The 20267-nt window shown below is 31.8% G+C and overlaps 3 protein-coding genes and 1 long non-coding RNA gene across 4 annotated transcripts; 2 read left to right on the top strand and 2 right to left on the bottom strand.

Annotated features, from left to right (window-relative positions):
• Positions 1–2159: 2159 nt before the first annotated feature.
• LOC109814623 (uncharacterized) lies at positions 2160–4130 on the top strand. Its single transcript, XM_020379092.3, has 4 exons — positions 2160–2319; positions 2413–2572; positions 2945–3005; positions 3435–4130. Exons 1-4 carry the CDS (start codon positions 2261–2263, stop codon positions 4001–4003), a joined length of 849 nt encoding a protein of 282 aa, XP_020234681.1. The 5' UTR covers positions 2160–2260; the 3' UTR covers positions 4004–4130.
• Positions 4131–5188: 1058 nt separating this feature from the next.
• On the bottom strand, positions 5189–8849 carry LOC109814608 (Radical SAM superfamily protein). Its single transcript, XM_020379074.3, has 7 exons — positions 8523–8849; positions 8334–8444; positions 8124–8258; positions 6673–6777; positions 6127–6296; positions 5918–6017; positions 5189–5684 (listed from the first exon to the last, which is right to left on the bottom strand). The coding sequence occupies exons 1-7, from the start codon at positions 8814–8816 to the stop codon at positions 5445–5447; spliced, it is 1155 nt and encodes a 384-aa protein (XP_020234663.1). The 5' UTR covers positions 8817–8849; the 3' UTR covers positions 5189–5444.
• Positions 8850–10860: 2011 nt separating this feature from the next.
• On the bottom strand, positions 10861–12733 carry LOC145953257 (uncharacterized). Its single transcript, XR_014430806.1, has 2 exons — positions 11173–12733; positions 10861–11091 (listed from the first exon to the last, which is right to left on the bottom strand). It is a non-coding gene; the product is annotated as an uncharacterized LOC145953257 (long non-coding RNA).
• Positions 12734–15998: 3265 nt separating this feature from the next.
• On the top strand, positions 15999–20224 carry LOC109814607 (vacuolar-sorting receptor 1). The gene is made up of 12 exons (XM_020379073.3): positions 15999–16536; positions 16730–17422; positions 17505–17593; positions 17679–17748; positions 17816–17899; positions 17999–18075; positions 18159–18240; positions 18442–18524; positions 18668–18734; positions 19260–19388; positions 19482–19591; positions 19802–20224. The coding sequence occupies exons 1-12, from the start codon at positions 16233–16235 to the stop codon at positions 19898–19900; spliced, it is 1887 nt and encodes a 628-aa protein (XP_020234662.1). The 5' UTR covers positions 15999–16232; the 3' UTR covers positions 19901–20224.
• Positions 20225–20267: the final 43 nt, after the last annotated feature.

Below are 20267 nucleotides of genomic sequence, written 5' to 3' on the forward strand. Positions count from 1 at the left end.
TGGATTTGAATGACTCATGAACACCCCTACTCTCATGAGTGGGTGTCCATTTGCTTGTGCATCCAACATGGAGGAGATAAGAGTGTATGGAGCTATTCAATAAATTAACATGTTTCATGATTTTGTCTAATCACACTTTTGGTGTCTTATCAAGTGTTAAATTCATCATAACTCTACATATAAGATGTTAACATGAATCATACTTTCTTTGTCTTGTCATGTGACAAGCTTTTATTGACTTTTCTAAATTTAAAATAGTGACATTTTTGGAGGAAAATTTGAATTCCAAATTGTGACTAGGTTAACTTAATTAGGTTAGTAGTCTTGAATGCAAGTTAACTTGTACCACAAGCTACCAAATCTTATACATACTTGTAATCTCACATGGCTAAACACATTTGAGCATTTTGTGAGAAATAACATTGAACTTTCTCCTCCAAAGGTCTTAATTTTCACTATTGGAGATACTTTTTTCTTATGAACTTTTATTATAAAATTTTTTTGGGAACAAATTTTTCACCATTCTTGTTTATCTTCTCTAAGAAGTAGTGTGCATCACCTCCTTTCCTCTTTCATTATTTTCAAGTTTTTGAAGTTTACAAATTCATAAAAGAAGATTGGGAACATATTAAAGCTAGTTGAAGAGAAACTATATCCATCTCCTCTACTAGTTTTCATCATAATATACTTTTTTCAATTAAAATTGGATTCTTGTCTTCTTACCATTCAATACTTTCAAAGTTAATATTGATTGTATCTTGATTGAAATAATCCTTTTGTGTGTATTGTAATTTTTTCTTGAGGAATGATATTTTATTTTGTTGAACAAACTTATTCTAAAGAATATTTTTTAAAACTTGTTAGGTTCATATTTAGTATTTTTATTTATATCAACCTCTTGTTACAAGTATAAATTGGCGAGATTGATTTTCAAAAATATATGTTTAGGAACAATTTTTAATTGTGATTCTTTCATCAAAGCAACATGAAAATATTGTATACCTATTTCAACATGTATCTTTCATAATTTTATTAAAATATTTAATAGTATATTTATAATTCAAACTCAATATATTGATTAAAGTGAAATAGATTTGCGTACATTGATTCATACATTTAAAAATGTAAATTTAAGCATTGAGACATGTACCTTATTAATAAATTATATATACATAAATAAATAATCTTATAATTAACATTTATTTATACTTTTATAACATATTATTTGTCAAAATAAAAGTGAATTAATAAATTATTAATTATTTTTAAATCATATAAATATAATTAACTTAATCAAATTTATTAAAATTAAGAGAAAAAAAGGTATTTTGTACCTCTATTTAATTTTTTTTAAAAGGATGGTGGGTGATATGATGAAAAGTTTGATAATTAAATGTTGTTGAAATAGAGAAAAGAGAGAATAAATAAATAAATGAAAAATGATGAAAGAGAAAATGATTTAGAAATAGTTATAAGAGTAAATTAGTCTAAAATTTATGTTCACAAAAAAAATATTTTTTTTTATTAATAGCATAGATTTTAAATATAATGATTGAATTAATAAAATTTATAATTTATAAAAATATTTAATCATTTAAAATAAATAATAAATTATACTTTTTTCTACTTAAAAATTTGAATATTATACAAGTTTCTCCTGTTATATTAAAAATTATATCTCCTGGAAAAAAATTTAAATATATAACATTTTACTTATTTTTTAAAAATTGTAGTCAAGAGTTTGTTTATCTACTTAAACTTCTTTTACTTTAACATCTTTTAAATATTAAGTGTTAAACTATTTTGTTCTTTTTTATGTTAAAATACACATTTATTCTTCTTTAACAAATATAAATATTTTATACTTCACTAATATATGATAATATATATAAAAAATAATGAAACTTTTAAAAATATAAAAATTAATAAAATATTTATTTAATTTGATGAATTAGTTTTGTTTTGGTTATTTAAATTAAAATTTGACATTTAAACAAAAGTTATTGAATTTTTAGTTAGTTTTATAATTTTAATCCACATAATAACTTGAACCAATCTAAAAAAAAAACTTGGTTTTGTTTATATCAAATTTATCAAATTATGGGATTGGTTTGGATCTCTACCCATCCCTAATTTACTAAAAGAAAATTTGAAAGGGAGAGTGCGTTGGGCATTAATTATTAATTATGTGGATAAAAGGAGGGGCAGGCTGAGGCAGGTGAGATTGTGAAGCCCCAAAACTAACCTAACACTTCTGAGAATGTCTCGTCGTCACTCCGATTCGAAGCGACGGCATTCTAGATTCGATACACATCCAAGGTCCCTCTTTTCTCTTTCTCTCTCCTCACTTTTATCGCTTATTTTGTTTTTACTATTTCTCATAATTTGATTTCTCATTTCTGTGGTGTGTAGCCCCAAGAGATATAGAAGGGATGAGAGAGAGAGAGTGACTAATGGAGAACATGAACATGAACATGAACATCAACATCAACCCCCTTTGCCTAAGCAACAATCTACCTCTCTTCACAGCAAACCAAATGATCGGCATGAGTCACCCAAACATGCACTACAAGTACCAACATCTCTCTCTTATTTTCTCTTTTTCAGTACTACTTTTAATTTGTTTTTGACTTGCTTGGCACTGTCGGAGCTACTACTCAAAATGAGCTAAACATTAGTATTAGAAAGGACATTGCTTTACTTCAAAGTCAATAATGCTTCAAGAGGGCTGCATACCGCTTGGTTAGCGTTAGAGCCATTACTGAAAATTTCCCTTCTCCCCATAATTGATTAACTGTATTGCTCAGTTATTATATCTTCTTGAATTGCATATAATTAATTGTGTTTACTCTGAGGGGCCCAAATCCATCCTTGGCAACATACCTTCAAGTGCCCCTCTATATGTATAACCACCTTAGGCTTGTCTATTCATGTTTTATAACAGCATGATGAACGAGATAGCTCTGGGCAGGTTGGCCGAAGCTCTGGTCAAAGGAAAGCTGGCGGTGAGTTTCCATTTTTTATTTTGGATATGTATTGTCTTCCATGTTTTGTGTTATCATTTTCTTCACGATTCATTATGGGGAATCCCTTGTATATTGACTCTAGTCATACAAGTGCAATATTCCTTTAATTTTATGCAAGAATTTCAGTTATAATGTGTTTTAAGTGATGTTTGGATATCGTTGGAAATCTGTTGGAGGGGTGTAAAACGTACTTTTGGAGAAGGATCTGTTTTTTATCCTTTGCTTCCAATGTACTTTCGAAAGGATTCAAACAGTTCCCCAAATATGCACTTAGCCATTTTGTTACAAAGGTGGTTGAGCAACAAAAATGTTTGACTTTATAATTTTAAACCACTTGTGTGTTATTGCATCAAGTGGAAATATTACACATAACAGAAAAGGATGTAATTTGTTTGTTTTTTATTCAAGAGCGTGGATGGTGGAAGGACTCAAGGAATCATCTTAATGAAAGGACACAGACTAGTCATGGTAGAGAGGAGAGAGATGAGAGATCACAAGCTAAACTGGATGATAATACTTTCCAGAGAAGAGATGGGTTTTCCGAAAGAAAAGATGAACCACCTCCTACCTCAAGGAAAAGACCTGCATTTAGGGAGAAGAAGATTCCAGCGGATTCAGGAGATGCTAATCTGGCTGCAGTAGTGGAAGTAAAGTCAAGCCAGATAGAAAGGAATGACAGGAAGGAGGAAAGGGGTAGCAATCTGCACCGTTTGGATAGACCTGAGAAGCGTTTTGCAGATGACAGAGCACCTAACAAGGGTGAAGCTAGGAGAGATGGGTTTCCATCAAGAGGAAGGTATGGGGGCAATGACAGTTACAAGGGAAGAGATAAATTTAATGGAAGACAAGGTTATCGTCCAGGTTACATTCGAACTGAGAAGTGGAAGCATGATTTGTACCAAGAGGTAAATAAGGATCCTATTCCACAGAATGAGGATGACCAGATTGCAAAGCTGGAAGCACTCTTGGCTTCATAATAATAGCAAACAGCTGTCAATATTCCTGGGATTTTAAATGTTGTTTTGTACATCATCCATATCAACTTGCAGATTATGGGACAATTTCCATAGAAGGTTTACGTAATTTAAACATGTGTTGCTCTAAGTTGCTGAATGCCTCTTACAATATCAAGTTATCACCATCTTCAACTACCAGGGAAGTTGAGGCTTTAATCCCCAGTTACTGAGCCTTGACTTCATTGGTGCGCAGAGCAATTTGCAATTTAAATGCTTGTGTTTTCCTAAACTATCAAAGCCTTTTTGCATGGTTTAGACAATTTCTAGTTCGCGAGGTATCATCATGGAATTTTATTTTTGGTCAATCCTATGAAGTGTGTCGAGCTGAATTGGACAGATTGCATGAGCGCAGGTTAAAGACCTTTATAACTAGGCAAAAAACTATTATTCATCTTAGGATCAGATATCTACATGATCGCCCGTTATGGACATGTGCACATATAGTTCCATTTGATTGTAAAAGTATGTGAAAATTGCCGAGGAAAACTTAGTTCGGTTTGGTTTTAATAGTATGTTCGAAAAATGCGAAAGAAAATTGAGTAAAAACGAATAATGATAGTCACTGATTTCACATTAGATAGCAGGTAAAAATAAATCACTAGTGATAGTGTTGGTGATGGTGGCTAGGACCATACTAGCCAGTTCGCTGTCGTCACAAAAGCACGTTGCGGTATTTAATCATTTTTTAAGGATAACAAGAATATTATTTTATTTCATTTAATAAGTATTTTAAATGTCAACATTTTATGGAACTTTTTTTGCATTAAATCCAATTTAAATTAATGATTTAATAAATAAATTTTAGTTCATTTCGTTTCATAAAAACAATTTTCATAATAAAATATATTATATTCAAAATAATTAAAACCATAAGATAAAATTTTAGAAATAAGACTATGGAAGAGAAATAAGTATTGTAATTTTATAAATATATATTAAATGCTATAAATTATGTCCATGCTTTTCCACGGTAAATATATTATGCAATTAAGTGAGAAACTGTAAAAGTGATTTTTTTGAAAAAAAAACAAACCTAAGGTGAATAACATTATTCTGGAGGTTAAATTCACTATACTTTTAAAAAGTAAGCCTTTATTTACACTTAAAAGGTACTTTAATTTTACTGTATAGTCAAAACAAAATCAATTCTTCTAAACCTTTAAAATATCATTCTCACATTTTTTTTCTTCTTCTTTTTGCTTGAATTCATTCAAATTCAATTCTATCAAAACCTAAAAGATTATCACACATTCATATCAAGCATTTTGGTTGCACTTCAGCCAGTGCACCTTGGTTTCTATAGTTCTACTAGTAATTTCTGTAGAATTAACTTAAAAACAATACAAAAACTAGGAAACAATTCCAAATTTGAGGTCAAGAATTAAATTGAAGCTATATGATATCAAATAGCAAGATCTTCTATGTCGGTTAGGGGATCTGCGTTGCCAAGAGACTTGTCAGGGATGTTAATCACCAATTGTCCACAAGCACCACTTATGTCCTGACCCATCTGCTTGCGAACTGTTGTTCGAATATTATAGGTACCCCTAAGAATTTTCTGAAAATTTGAGACTTTCTGCTCACTGGAAGGTTTGTATTGACTCAAGGTACCAATAGAGTTGAAAGGTATTAAGTTCACTACCTGTTCCATAATTAAGACCATGAGCAAAAAGTTAGTACTTAATAGCATTGTGTAACTGAGCAGAAGAGTAGAAGAGTGCAATAAGAATTATTGCCGCAGGGCATAAATGTTTTACAGAGACATCCAATAGAGAAAAGAACAAGCAATTTTTCAAATCTAAAAATGCAATACAGAGGAAACACTCAAAATACAGAAATTTCCAATGTGCTCCCGAGTAAATATCGAGTGTTTACCACTTGAAATGTCTCCAACAGTTTTCCCAATTGGTGGGCATGCTGTTCTTCATCATTCACCCCATCAAGCATTATGTATTCTATTAATATTTTCTGCAGACTATAATTAAGGGTGAAATGTTAATGCCTCCAAAATCACCAAAATTGTTCACAACAGATTGCATAATACTACTCACAAGTCACAAGTAACATGAATGGTCAATAATCACCTTTTCCTTTGATATTCTTGCAGTGAATCCATTAGTTTTTCCAAAGGGAAAGCACGAGCAGCAGGCATTATCTGGCAACGGATGTCTTGGGCTGGTGCATGCAGTGAGACTGCCAAGTTCAAACCAGGCAGGTCATTATGAAGCTTGTTGATAGCGTGAATGATGCCAACCTATTAAAGATGCAAATATACCCTTCATAAGCCACAAATTTCCAGCATTCATGAACGTTTGTACAAGAAATTACCTAACAGAACAACAGACAAAGCAAAGACAATGTCCCAGATTCTCATTATAAACATAATCTGCTTTAGAGCCTCCGGAAATTCTAAGATTTTACTCAAACAGTAAGCAATATGGTTAACAAAGAGGAAATGTCTCAGCTGGGTAGTAATTAACTATTTATCAAAAATACTCTAAAAAAAAAGGAAGTGCCTTGTATTTCTTTTTCAGTTCTTGAGTTTTTGGCATAAAGTGCAAGACCCACCTTATGTTAGAAAAAAAAAAAAAAAGACGAAAACAATGCAAATCCATAGAGCATATTTTTACCGTTGAGATGGTAATCCTTTTCAATGACAATTGAAATGGCAATCCAGTCATGATGCGAACAGCTTCTACTACAGCAGAATAGTTGTTCAGAGGCTCTCCCATTCCCTGTTGTAAGAAAGTAGTAGATAGTAGATTAGACAGCAATCAGAATATTAATAGCTATTATAGTGATATAAGTGGCATTTAATACAGTTTTAGAATAGAAGAACGGCTGTTAAAATAAAAGAGTGAGGAAAAGGTCTCTATTGAAATAATTGAGACTTGGGTATTGGGTTTGTCTGGCATGATTGGCTGAAAAACTAGATTAAAGTTGAAAAGTTACTTAGAGGTGAAAAGCTACTTAAAAGCTATCCAATTATCTTGCTAAACTCACACATTGATGGATGAAAACTAAAGAATAGAAACCAAATGTCTGTTTAATTTCCTTCTCACTTTTTGGTTTTAAAAACTGTTTTCTAAAACAATTCCACACCACTCTATATATAATCAATATCTCATCCAAAATCTATTAAAAGATTTGAAAATTGTTTGCAAAACAAGTGTTTTAAAATCCAAAAAGCAGAAACAGACGGGAGATGCTCTGTCATCCTCTTCTTCTGTTTCGTAGTCCTAGTTCAAGGATGTGAGCCATCTGGAGTGGTATTGCGTATGGTGAAGCATAAATTGTGCTAGTTTTATAGAAATTCATTCATGATTTCAAAACTAGAAACAATTTTTGAAAATAGAAATCAAATACACTCTTAGTATTCTAATATTGATGATGTAATGCAAATTTCAAAAGAAAATAAATAATAATCCCATACTAGACTCATGATCCTAATTAAATATGTAAATAAATAATGAAACAATAATAGTATAAGAGAACTAATCCTAAGAGATAATAAGGAAACATGAAAACTAATTTTAAGGTACCTTAAAAAATTAACTCTTAAGATATAATCAATAATTGTTGGATATTTTTCATGTATTCTAACACTAAGTTGATTTCTAATGGAGTTTCGGACTCTTTAACCTTTATTAGAAATTGACTCGCAGGAAATCAATAATATTTACTTGTTCAGTTACTCAGTTGATAATAGGAAGTATTTCTTGCACAAGTGTGGAGGATAATCAGGCAGAAACTAATGGTTTTACCTTATTTTATTCCCCACTTTTCTTTATATATGAAACAAGGAATGAGTATAGCAGGTTTTCCAACAATTTAATTTGCACAAGCCTGCTTCCATGTGAGTGGTATGCTTATATTAGTAGATATTTATGAGTTAGCATCAGCAACAAAATTCATTCAGGAGCAGGGAAAGAAAAGGAGAAAAAGGAAGAAGATGAGACATAAATTTGTTGCTTCAGACATGCAGTATTTAAAAATCTAGAGTGACAGGGGAAGCAAGGTGAAGTAATACTTATCCCTTGAATTGATGCAGAAAAACAGAATGGGGGTAAAAGAAAATTACCATGAAGACAACATTACGGATTTGAGAGAAAGAAGAGGCATGAACGAGCTGTTCGAGAATTTCTCCTGATGATAAGTTATTTTTGAATCCCATGGATCCAGTGGCACAGAAGTTGCAACCCATTTTGCATCCAACCTGGAGAAAATGAAAGGAGGCATTTAACAAAAGGTTAGACAAAGGAAGAAAAGAAATGGTAAGCTAAGAGCTAACCTGAGATGAAATACACAAAGTTGCTCTGAGACCACCGGGGCGGGGTTTGCCACCATATTTGCCCAAACGAGTATCGTATCTCATTATGACAGCCTCCACGAATGCTCCATTCTACAATAAACATAATAATTAATGAATCAATTAATTAAATTAATTATCGTGGAAAGGCAAAAGGAGAGTAGAGAGTACTCGGAGCCTGATGAGGAGCTTCGAGGTGAAGTTGTCGGCAGAGTGGAAAACGGAGTGAAGAGAGGAAGAGAGAGGGGTTTTGAAGTGGGAAGCAAGGACAGAGTAGGCTGAACAAGGCAACGACGGAACCTCTTTCTCCCAGTCCCAATCCTTCGTATTCGCATTCGCACTCGCATTCGCACTCGCATTCGCAACCACACGCTTCCATATCATTGGAATGAATTTTCTGTCAATTCCACGCTTCTCCAATTCCTTTCTCACTTCGCCGCCATCAAACACCGATCGGATTCCCATTCTCCTCCCTCACTTCTTTTTCCCTCCCATCACTTTAATCATCTATTTATTCTTCTTTTTTATTTTCTTTTTTTAATTAAAATACAAAAATCTTTTAAATAAAAATTATCTTATATACAATACGTATTCCAATTATTACATAAAGAAAAGTATTTATGATATTTGTTGACGACTAAATTTTACCAACATAATTGTTTTTTAATTATACAATATTAATATAAAATATTTATCATAATGGCATGACTTATGAATATTTAATCTTTATTTTATTTAAGATATATTGATATTGATGTCCAATTCAGATGACAGTGGCAGCAGCAGACCTTTAAAAGTTAATTAATTAGAATATGAAAGATATAAAATGAAGACTGTTGGGAATCATTCACCAAAGCAAGTGATATTGATTACAGTTGGGAATCAGATAACAGAAACAGAAATTAAAAATGTGATATACAATTGCTTTATCAACATTTAAAGAAGATGAAAAATATGACATAATAAAAAAAAGTAAAAAATACAACTGCTTTATCATGATTCATGATTTGCGATTACGAAGGTTGTTGGCAATGGGAACATGAGAGGAAGTGGTAGCATCCAAGAACTCAGACATGGTGGTTCTTCTAGGAGTGTCATGGAAGGAATCGGATCCCAATAGCAAATGGTAACTGCGCTCTGAGCTATCTGAATGCGAATGGGACAAAGACAAAGCCATCCTCTTCATGTGCACAGGATTTTGCTGCTTCCTTATGGCATCAATAATATATGGAATCAAACCTTCCATTTCTAACAACTAATTAATGCTTGGTTTGGTAATTGGTATGGCTATGGCTATGGGGTAAGGTTCCAACGGAGGACATATTTATACTGCTAATTAACATATAGCAATGCTCTTTGTGTAATATAATTGACAATTGGATATGGGTGAGAAATCTGACTCTGACTCTGACTTTTGCTTGAAAATTAATTAAGGATATTTCAAATCTTAGCATATTTGTATTTTAATAATAATTGTAATTGGGTAGATAATTTTCATGAGGCGGCTCAACTCAACAGCTCATTGCCACTTCCAAAGCCAAATGTTTGACAATCATTCAACAAACAACAGGGCACAGGCCAGCAGCCAATGCAACTTTCTCTCCAAACTCTTTGCGTGCCCATCGTAATCGTAATTACATTAACAAAAACGTGTTTTCTCTTTTCATATGTACCTTGCATCTAGTACGTGTTTGCAAAAATTCATTTTACTTCATGTCAATTATTTTTTGTTTTAATTTTAATAGTAAGTTAACAGTAAAATGTAATATGATTTTTTTATCCATTGCAAATCAGCTTTTTCATGAGACTCAATATATTAATATTTATCTAAAAGTACCTTAGTCAGTATTTTAACCTAATTTTAAAAGATTAGTCTAAATTCCAACGCGCAGTTTCTTCCCTTTTAGTCCATAATAATAGTTGTACACAACGGATCAAATTCGAAATAAGGGATCATAGTTTTATTTTTTCTAGTTATTGACTTTATTAATGCGCTAAGTTTCTGCATTCTATGGCATTAATTCAATGTAATCGTCATCATAACGCATCATCGCTGTTGAATTTGCCTGGCCTCAGAATTTCTGAAATTGAACTTCATCATAACAAAAGCCAAGAGGTTGACTATTCTTTAACATAGATGGTCACATTGACCCACATGCATGTTTATATTTTGACCGCTCTATATTACATTGACCCACGTGAATGATATTATTATGAATACAATTCTATGATTCTATCTTTTCCTAACCCAAAAATATAGCCCCTCAAAAGAAACCTTGCCATGGCTCCATATTATAGAGGAGCCCAGCCCACGTAAGAAATGTTTGCTTTTCATGCAACAGAAAGCATTTTTTACTAAGTATAGCATGTGCGCGCGATCTTATCTTGCTAGTTAATTATAAATTGAAATGTTTTACTAATGTTTCCTGAAGGAAAACTAGTTTAGAGATTAAACTTAATTGGTAACATAAACACGAGTGAACTAACTAGCTAAATAGAATTTTAAAAATAAAATGTAAAATGTTGCCTAAGGTGAAAATATGTTGCTCTGGCACATGCACTTCCACGCTATGGGATAGTACTGATTCTCTTCCTCTTCCATGGTTCTGATTGTCACCTCAACTGGCACACAAGGCTTGCATTGGTTGCACTTTGTTTGACATGTAGCTGGAAATGAGCCTAACCTTGGATTTCCTTTCCTCTCTTCTTGTGGGCTCAAGCTTGCAGGGGCAATACTTTCCTGAAAAAGGATTTTGAAATTTAGAAATTAAAAGGGTAAGAAAAAAAAAAAAGTTTGATAGGAAATGGCAGATGAACGCACGGGTGCAGGTGAAGGAGAGGTTGCCATGTTTCGGGAATGGACTAGGCAAGTATGGTTTAGGATGAAGATAATGATGAGGGGGAGAATGAGAGCTTTAGGCTTTGATGTTTGTTCCATGTCTTGTAAGAGATGGTTCTAATCGGTATTTGAGTTACATATCATACAATTGCTACTGTGAATGTGGTTTGTACCCCATAGACATAGTTTGGCAATTATAGGAGGTTGAGGAGCAGTTGAAACATCTCTGTAAAAGGAAATGGTCAAGAAGCGCCCCACATGTGTGACACACTGACACTGCTCTCCTATCTCCATTCTCCATACACAATCACACTATTACTCTCAGTGTTATCTGCAGACTGCAGTAGTTACTGATGCTATTTTGATTCAATTTTACACATGCTACCTATGACATGAAACGGCATGCTCAGTCAAATGCTGACTCCAAGTATGGGAGCATATGACTCTATCAATATACTCCCGGATGCAGCATGCAGGTGAATCCACTTTTTTTTTTTTGCTCATTCGGATAATTATAAATTAAAAAAGAAAGAAAAATAAATTATACTAATTTAATTGGTGAAAATGTGAAATGTAGATATAAATAAAGTCATAATGATTATAAAAGAAAAATCATAATGACATGTTGCCAGTTGAGAGAAATTATTTGCTAGATAGTAGAATTTTTAAAAATTCAGTAGCTGTGTGGCTGTTAACCACAAGGTCGAAGGTTCAAGCCCTTCTTCTAGCGATTTTTTTTTTTTTTTTTTTTTTTTTTGCCTTTTCTGATATGTCAAAACATCAAATACTTGGAGTTCTGCCAAAAAAATTGGATATACAGCCTAACACTCCGTTAGCGAATAGCTTACCTACCCTAATAAAATTATCAGGAATGGCAATTATGAATGTTAATGGATAGAATTTTTGAAAAATTTAAATCGAATCAAACTGATCTATATTTAAAATTGAATTGGTTAATTGATCTATTTTTTATAAAGTAGATCGATTTGATTTTTTTAAAATATAGATCGATATTTTTGAAACTAGATTGATTTGGTGTGATGTAATTATTTATTTTTTACTCATGTGTAGGACATTTTTTTTAAATTTAACTGATCCATTTTACTCATGTGTACATGATGCAATTATCCATTTTGTAAAAATGGATAGGATAACTGAAAAGATTTTGTAAAGTAGATCGGTTCATTTTTTTTTTCAAAATGGATCGAATTTTTTAATATAAATTGGATCGATTATGGATTGGTTCCGATCAATTTTGAATTTTTTACACACCCTTAATGATAATAGAGTCTTAGATAAGTAGTAGGATATTCGTATCCGTTCCATCAAATAAAAATTCATTTCGTACCTATCTTATATCCCGTAAATCATGAATATCCATAGATATTTGTGAATTATTTTAAAAATTTTAAATAAACTATTATAAATGAGGAGGGTTCAAACGACGCCGGTGTAACTTTAACTAAGTGTTACACCGCTCAATAACTTTATATTAATTATGAACTTTCAATCTAACGGTTGGATTTACAAAATTCATAATTAATATAAAGTTATTGAGTGGTGTAACATTTAGTTAAAGTTACACCGGTGTCGTTTGAACCCTCCTCATTATAAATAATTATAAACTCATATTTGATATTAAGTATATTAAAATATTAAAGATAAATAATTTATATTAATTTTTGAGTTTATAATTTATATTAATTTTTGAGTTTATAATTAATGATAATTTTTTTTAAAATATTAAAAATAATATAAAAATATAAGATAAAATTATGAATGTTTAAGTAATATTATTTCAAAAATATCCACGAATATGGATATTATTGTACCCATCCCACCCCCGTTCATAAATAGGTAAAAAAAATATCCATACTCATTATCTATAAATATCTATTTAAACTATCTACTTTTTATCCATAACAAATTTTATTCATAAATACATGAAATTTTTTATCATCCCTAGAGTTTCCTCTTGAATGGGTTTTAAAGTGTGAAACTGCATTCCAGAAATTAAAAGTGAGCCCAGCTTCACCTGCATCTTTCTTAATCTGAATCCAAGAGAGGAATTTGTCCACTTTTATGAATGTTCAACAAAATAAAAAATAAAAGTGAAATCATTTTATAGATTGTCTGGTAGAAAAGAAAGAAAATTAAAACTTTTATTTATTTTTTCTTATTTAGTTATGCAAGAAGTAAAAAAAAAAAAACTATATAAAATACGTAAATATCTTTAAAAATTATATAAAAATTAGGATGCCATGACTTTTTCGCTACACCAGAAAACTATTTATCTAATAGTTGAATTATATAAAGCATGTTCTTACATAAATTTTAATCTTATAAAAAATGTCATAAAAAACCAAAGAGTGGAATGATGTTTTTTTTTTCCTCCCCTTTTTTATATTTCTCTATTCTGTTGATCCATTTTGGTGTTTCTAAACTTAATATTAGTGTGATTTGCTGTTAAAAAAATGTTAATATGTGTTTGAATATAATGTGTGTAATTTCACATCAAACTTTCATGAACGACACAGAAGCAAGTAATACATGCTTATGATTTCATGCGCATGAATCACACCCATCAAAATATAGGTTCTTAGAGCCATTGATTTTGGGGACCACTTATCACTCACTTATGGTTACTGATATGGATGGATATAACCACGTGTTTAATGCATATATATATATATATTATCTTCCAGAAAATACCTAATACTGTGGTTCAATTTTATTATTTAAAAAAAACCATTTTTAAAAATTGTTATAAATTTGTTATGATAAATTATTTTACGAGCAAAATGAACTAACCTAAATGTAATGAAGTTTATATATATATATATATATAGTTATGGATCGAGAAATTTTAAATAGTGGGGCAGTATTAATACATAAATTTATAATATTAAATGTATAATTTTACATTTTTTTGAAATATAAATATATATTAAATTATTTTTTATGAGATTTTATATTTTAAAAACATTGAATGATTTTCTCATTTTTAACACTTTCAAAAATATCTCTTTCTATATCTCGTATCAAAATTTTAATCTTTTTTTATTTTAAAAATAGTATAATATGAATTTAGATCAATTATCACTCCTTAATCTCTTTACTGGCTTGATTTAACTATAACTAGTACTCCCTTTATTTTATAATAAGCATCGTTTTAGGTTGTTTCATACAAACTAAAAATAAAAAACTTATAATTAATCTTCTTTATTATAAATAATACAATACAATATTCACTTTCTAAAAAATATTATGAAGGGTATAAATGAAAAATAAAAGATAATTAATATTATATTGAAAAACTAACATGACACTTATTTTAAGATTTATTTTTTTCAAAAACTTAATATATTAATTTTGACTTTTTTAACAAAATAAAAATATAGAAAAGAGTGAGAGCACTTAGTTTTTAACATGACAAGTGTGAGTACATTATTATAAATTTATAATAGACTTAAATATGTTTTTAATATCTCAAATTTAAGGTAAATTTGTCTTAGTCCCTCAAATTAAAAATTGATCTTTTTAATCCTTGTAAATTTTAGAAAATCTTGTTTCAATTTTTATACTCAAATTTTGTCAGGGAATCTAACAAATATTGCTGTCTAAAATCTATCTATTGATATCTTTATCCGTAAAAACATCATATCAAATCCAATTGAAACTACATTACTATCTTGATATGTCATTTTTATATATGTTATTGATGACTTGAGAGACTAAAACAAAATTTTTAAAAAATTATTAAAATTAAAAACAATAATCTTACAATTAAGAGAATAAAAACACATTTAAATCTTAATATATATATATATATATTTAAATTAATAAAACACTAACATTTTTCTATATTTTATTAATTTAAATATATATATATATATATATATATATATATTACGGAATACAATTAGTAATTAATAAATATTAATATGGGCTCCATTCGTATTTATTTTATAAATTGAATAATTAAATTTATCTTGTACAGTAACAGTAGGTATCCGATAAAAATGCTGCAAACAGGTTCTTCCATTAGAAAACTTGTGTGTGGCTATGATTGGTCGGAGTGAGTCACTGACTGCACTTGTCAAATTGGTATTGGCTGCAACGTCTCATTCTTACTTAATATTATTTATTCGGAAGCGTTTTCTGCATGCACCCTTATAACTTTTTATTATTTTTTATGGAACTAGAAATAATTAGGTACAAACTTTCTCGCTTTATAAAAAAAATGTGATAATAATCAATTTATGATGTTTGTAGAAATAATTATATGATATTCCTTTAAACTACTATTTACAAGCATAAAATGTAATGTTTATCAATAAATAAGAACATTTTTAAATTTAAATATTTTATGAGAAACAAAATCTTCAATTTTGGTTGACGGATTCGTTATCCTGTATCAATTTGATTTAAATATTCTTAAGTTGCAGTGGGAGTGGGTACTAAACTTTTGGACATTAGTGGAACGGGAATTCGTCATGTAACTACTAATAACAACATATGATCGTCAATTTTATTTATGTATTTAAACGATGATTTATTTAATCGATGACATATGATATTGTTTTTAATAATAAATAGTTTTATTAAACACGTTATAAAATTTTAAATAAAGATGCACATGTGATTATTTGATTGAACGATTTGACGGCAATGAAAATATAAAAATATATGTAACTGGGTTTCTTTCATTATCTGATAATATTGACAATTTTTTTTATGCTTGGCCACTACTTTAGGAATATCTTTTTTAAGAGATATAATTTTGCAAATAAATGGATTATATTTTGATTTCTAGTGTGAACCAAAAAGAAATTTATTCGTGGTTGTCTTAGTAAAACTTTATAAAATTGGGAATAATTATATTTAATTTGACGTAAAAGGAAAAAAAAAGAAGAAAGAATAGAAGTTATGATAATAGTGGTAGTAAGTAGTAAGTTGATTATCGGTTGAGAAAGCATTGAAAAGAAGTAGAAGTGTTTGTAATGCAGAGAGAAGAGTGAGAGAAATAAGGAACAGAAAAGATGATTTTGTTTTGGAGATGGTTGTTTGTAATTGTGATTGTGGGGTTAGTGTTGCCAGTGTCAGTAACGGGTCGATTCGTGGTGGAGAAGAACAGCCTGAGAGTGACGTCACCGGAGAAAATAAGAGGCACACACGATAGTGCCATTGGCAACTTCGGAATACCTCAATACGGTGGTAGCATGGCCGGGATTGTCGTCTACCCCAAGGATAACAAGAAAGGTTGTAAAGAGTTTGATGACTCTGGAATTTCCTTCAAATCACGCCCCGGTGCTCTTCCCACCATCCTTCTGCTCGATCGCGGAAGTATGATTTTTTCTTTTTTTTTGCTATTTAACTAACTTTTATTTTAAGGGGAAAACAAAAATAGCCTCCCTAGTTTCCCCATTACTTATTTGATTTGAATGTTAATTTATGTCTCAAGACTCAATCAATTTGGTTGCTTTTACACACCCTAGCTAGCATTCTGCATTCATGGCCATGGGTTTATTCTTTGCAGGTTGCTTCTTTGCTTTGAAGGTCTGGAATGCCCAGAAGGCTGGAGCTTCTGCGGTTCTTGTTGCAGATGATATTGAGGAGCCCTTAATAACTATGGACACGCCTGAAGAGGACGGTTCATCTGCCAAATATGTCGAGAACATAACTATACCGTCTGCTCTTGTTGGAAAAAGTTTTGGTGCTAAGTTAAAGGATGCCTTAAGTGATGGGGACATGGTTAACGTAAACCTTGACTGGAGAGAGGCTGTCCCACACCCAGATGATCGTGTGGAGTATGAGTTGTGGACCAACAGCAATGATGAGTGTGGAGTTAAATGTGACATGTTGATGGAATTTGTCAAGGATTTCAAGGGTGCAGCTCAGATACTTGAGAAAGGTGGTTACACTCAGTTTACACCCCATTATATCACTTGGTATTGTCCTCATGCATTCACCTTGAGCAAACAGTGCAAGTCTCAATGCATAAATCATGGAAGATATTGCGCTCCGGATCCCGAGCAGGACTTCAGCACAGGTTATGATGGGAAAGATGTGGTTATTGAAAATTTAAGGCAGCTATGTGTTTTCAAGGTGGCAAATGAAACTCAAAAGCCTTGGGTGTGGTGGGACTATGTCACTGATTTTCAAATTAGATGCCCCATGAAGGAGAAGAAGTACAATAAGGAATGTGCGAATGCTGTGATTAGGTCACTGGGTAAGTAAATCACCATCGTCTGTTATTTCCTCTTACACTGGTTGATTATGACTTTACTAATATGTTTATTCAATATCTGCAGGTCTTAATATTGAAAAGATTGATAAGTGCATGGGTGATCCAGATGCCGACACTGAAAATCCTGTTTTGAAAGAAGAGCAAGATGCTCAAGTATTGTCGTTTATAATTGCTATTAATTCATTTCATTGTATCAATGCAGTAATTTATAGATGATTAACAAAACTAGTTTTTGTAGATTGGAAAGGGATCGCGAGGTGATGTTACAATATTGCCTACTCTTGTTGTCAATAATCGACAATATCGAGGTTTGTACTGTATGCTCTTGTGATAGGTAGTGATCTGGATTTCCAATTCTAAACAGATTCTTTTCAGGAAAATTGGAGAAAGGCGCCGTTCTAAAGGCTATATGTTCTGGGTTTGAGGAAACTACTGAACCAGCCGTTTGCTTGAGCAATGGTAAATGTTTAGCTTTTTCTTGGTATAAGGAAAATATAATTTGTAGACTTGTTGATTGTGGACCTGATTCTTTCCAACTGGCACAATTCTTATGGGCAGATGTGGAGACAAATGAGTGCTTGACGAACAATGGTGGTTGTTGGCAGGATAAAGCAGCTAACATCACTGCATGCAAGGTATCTGTGTGAAAACAACTATCTAATATGAGAGCTATGTTGGGTTATAGATTTTGTTTTCTTACATGTGTGTATCTGCTCAGGATACATTCCGTGGGCGAGTATGTGAATGCCCTCTGGTTGATGGTGTACAATTCAAAGGAGATGGTTATACAACTTGTGAAGGTTAAAATGCTTTAAACTTCATTTTCTTTCTGCATAATTTACTTCCAAGAGCGTTTAAGTTAGTATTCCATGTTTATTTCCTTCACTCTATGCTATGTGGAGCTGGATGTGGTGATCCTTATGTTGTGGGACATCTGTGATTCTTTTATTATTCTCCACAATCATTTTAATCGATATAACTAGTTTCTTCTGGGTTTGCAGCCAGTGGACTTGGGCGTTGCAAGATAAACAATGGAGGCTGTTGGCATGATGCCCGGAATGGACATGCATTTTCTGCTTGTTTGGTTAGTAACTATTAAGATTCTGGACCCAATTTCACTCAACTTATTTAATCTCCAACAATATTTTTTGTTTTCATGGTTGAAGTTTATTGGATTGTAAACCCATGTTAGTAACTGAATTATTGCACAAAATGTTATGAGAACAGGATATTGGAGGGGTCAAATGCCAGTGCCCCACAGGGTTTAAAGGTGATGGTGTCAAAAATTGTGAAGGTGAGGGATACTTGTATTGTATTATCTCATACTTTTTTTTTCCTGTGGTAAACCCTCATAGCTTATTGAGTTATATGGATCAGCGTGGAAATACTATCCACACCGTAGACCACTAATAGAATGTTGGATTTTGTCTTATCAATTGAGTGCATATGATAATTCTGAATGCCTTCTATAAATATGTGTGAAATGTTAAATACAATCAATGGTTATACTGTTATACTACAACTTTGTACTTTATGCTGGAACCTTGGTCAAAATTATCTTCCTCCATATTGTCTGGATGAGATGTTATGTCCTCTCTCTTTGTTTAATAGGAGAAACATATTACAGTGTTAGTAAGTGAATTGTTGGCTTCTATACTTGGATAAACTGCTCTTATTATCACCAGTAAATTAACTGCTGATTCTTCTTAGTCTACGGGTTTGAACAAGTATTTGTGAACTTGATGACACCTAGTGAATGCTTTCCACATAACTGGAAGAAAAAAAAATCTGAAATTGAACTTGTGTTTCTTTTTAACAGATATTGATGAATGTAAAGAGAAAAAGGCATGTCAGTGCCCTGAATGTAGCTGCAAGAATACTTGGGGTAGCTATGACTGCAGTTGTAATGGAGATCTTCTGTATATGAAGGACCATGATACCTGCATAAGTGAGTTAAATATACAAGACTTTTTACTTGCTCCTACATGGCATATGCTTGTGATAAGACATGTTTTCATGCCCTCTACTGGATAACCTACAGGTAAAACTGGCAGCCAGGGAAGATCTTCTTGGGCTGCTTTTTGGTTGATTTTACTTGGCGTAGTTATGATTGCTGGTGGGGCATTCCTTGTGTACAAGTATAGAATAAGGGTAAAGCTCTGCTGCTTCTCTCATTTAGGTGGTGTTATTGGATTCTGAATGCTGAAATTCTGTAGCATTAGATAGTGCTGAGTTGCCCAACATTCCAAGCGTTTATAACTAAAAACTTCCCAAATCAAGACACAAATGATGATTCATTTGTACTTAAATTCTGTTTTATAGGATAAAAATTTAATGGTATTTTTGTTGGTGGTTTTGCAGCAATACATGGATTCCGAAATCAGAGCAATCATGGCACAATATATGCCCTTGGACAGCCAAGCAGAAGTTCCAAATCATGTCAATGATCAAAGAGCATGAAAGTAAAATCGGGTCCGTCTCTTGGGATTTCACGATGAGCTGCATGGATGTGCCATCTTTGAGCCATTCAGAACTCTGAGCATTGCATTTAGTAGACCGTATCATATGGACATTGGACAATTAAAAGATCGAAATTTAGAATGTTGTCCTGCATGGTTTTTTTTTTTTTTTTTTGGTTGGAAATGTAGCATTTGTATACTTAGTGAGGTACTATTTCAGTAGATTATAGGATTTCTACTTTACCAGACATGTTATTCCACGCACAGGATCATAACTTATCGTGCTGTAGTACATGCAAGTTAACGTCCTAATGTTGTTCCATTACTCTGGGATGGTCCTTGTCAATGATTTGGATGGAATCATGTCA

Source organism: Cajanus cajan, chromosome 11 (assembly GCF_000230855.2).
Source record: "Cajanus cajan strain Asha chromosome 11, NIPB_CcT2T_4, whole genome shotgun sequence".
NCBI lineage: Eukaryota > Viridiplantae > Streptophyta > Magnoliopsida > Fabales > Fabaceae > Cajanus > Cajanus cajan.

What these genes read in the sequence shown, in the direction of transcription:
- LOC109814623 (XM_020379092.3), top strand. Translation starts at nt 2,261, where the DNA reads ATGTCTCGTCGTCACTCCGATTCGAAGCGACGGCATTCTAGATTCGAT. An exon ending in AGATTCGATACACATCCAAG is followed by an intron (nt 2,320 to 2,412) that starts GTCCCTCTTTTC and finishes TGTGGTGTGTAG; the next exon opens with CCCCAAGAGATATAGAAGGG. An exon ending in CACCCAAACATGCACTACAA is followed by an intron (nt 2,573 to 2,944) that starts GTACCAACATCT and finishes GTTTTATAACAG; the next exon opens with CATGATGAACGAGATAGCTC.
- LOC109814608 (XM_020379074.3), bottom strand. Translation starts at nt 8,816, where the DNA reads ATGGGAATCCGATCGGTGTTTGATGGCGGCGAAGTGAGAAAGGAATTG. An exon ending in CTTTGTGTATTTCATCTCAG is followed by an intron (nt 8,259 to 8,333) that starts GTTAGCTCTTAG and finishes CATTTTCTCCAG; the next exon opens with GTTGGATGCAAAATGGGTTG. An exon ending in AAAGGATTACCATCTCAACG is followed by an intron (nt 6,297 to 6,672) that starts GTAAAAATATGC and finishes CATCTTTAATAG; the next exon opens with GTTGGCATCATTCACGCTAT.
- LOC109814607 (XM_020379073.3), top strand. Translation starts at nt 16,233, where the DNA reads ATGATTTTGTTTTGGAGATGGTTGTTTGTAATTGTGATTGTGGGGTTA. An exon ending in AGCCGTTTGCTTGAGCAATG is followed by an intron (nt 17,900 to 17,998) that starts GTAAATGTTTAG and finishes TCTTATGGGCAG; the next exon opens with ATGTGGAGACAAATGAGTGC. An exon ending in CTAACATCACTGCATGCAAG is followed by an intron (nt 18,076 to 18,158) that starts GTATCTGTGTGA and finishes GTATCTGCTCAG; the next exon opens with GATACATTCCGTGGGCGAGT.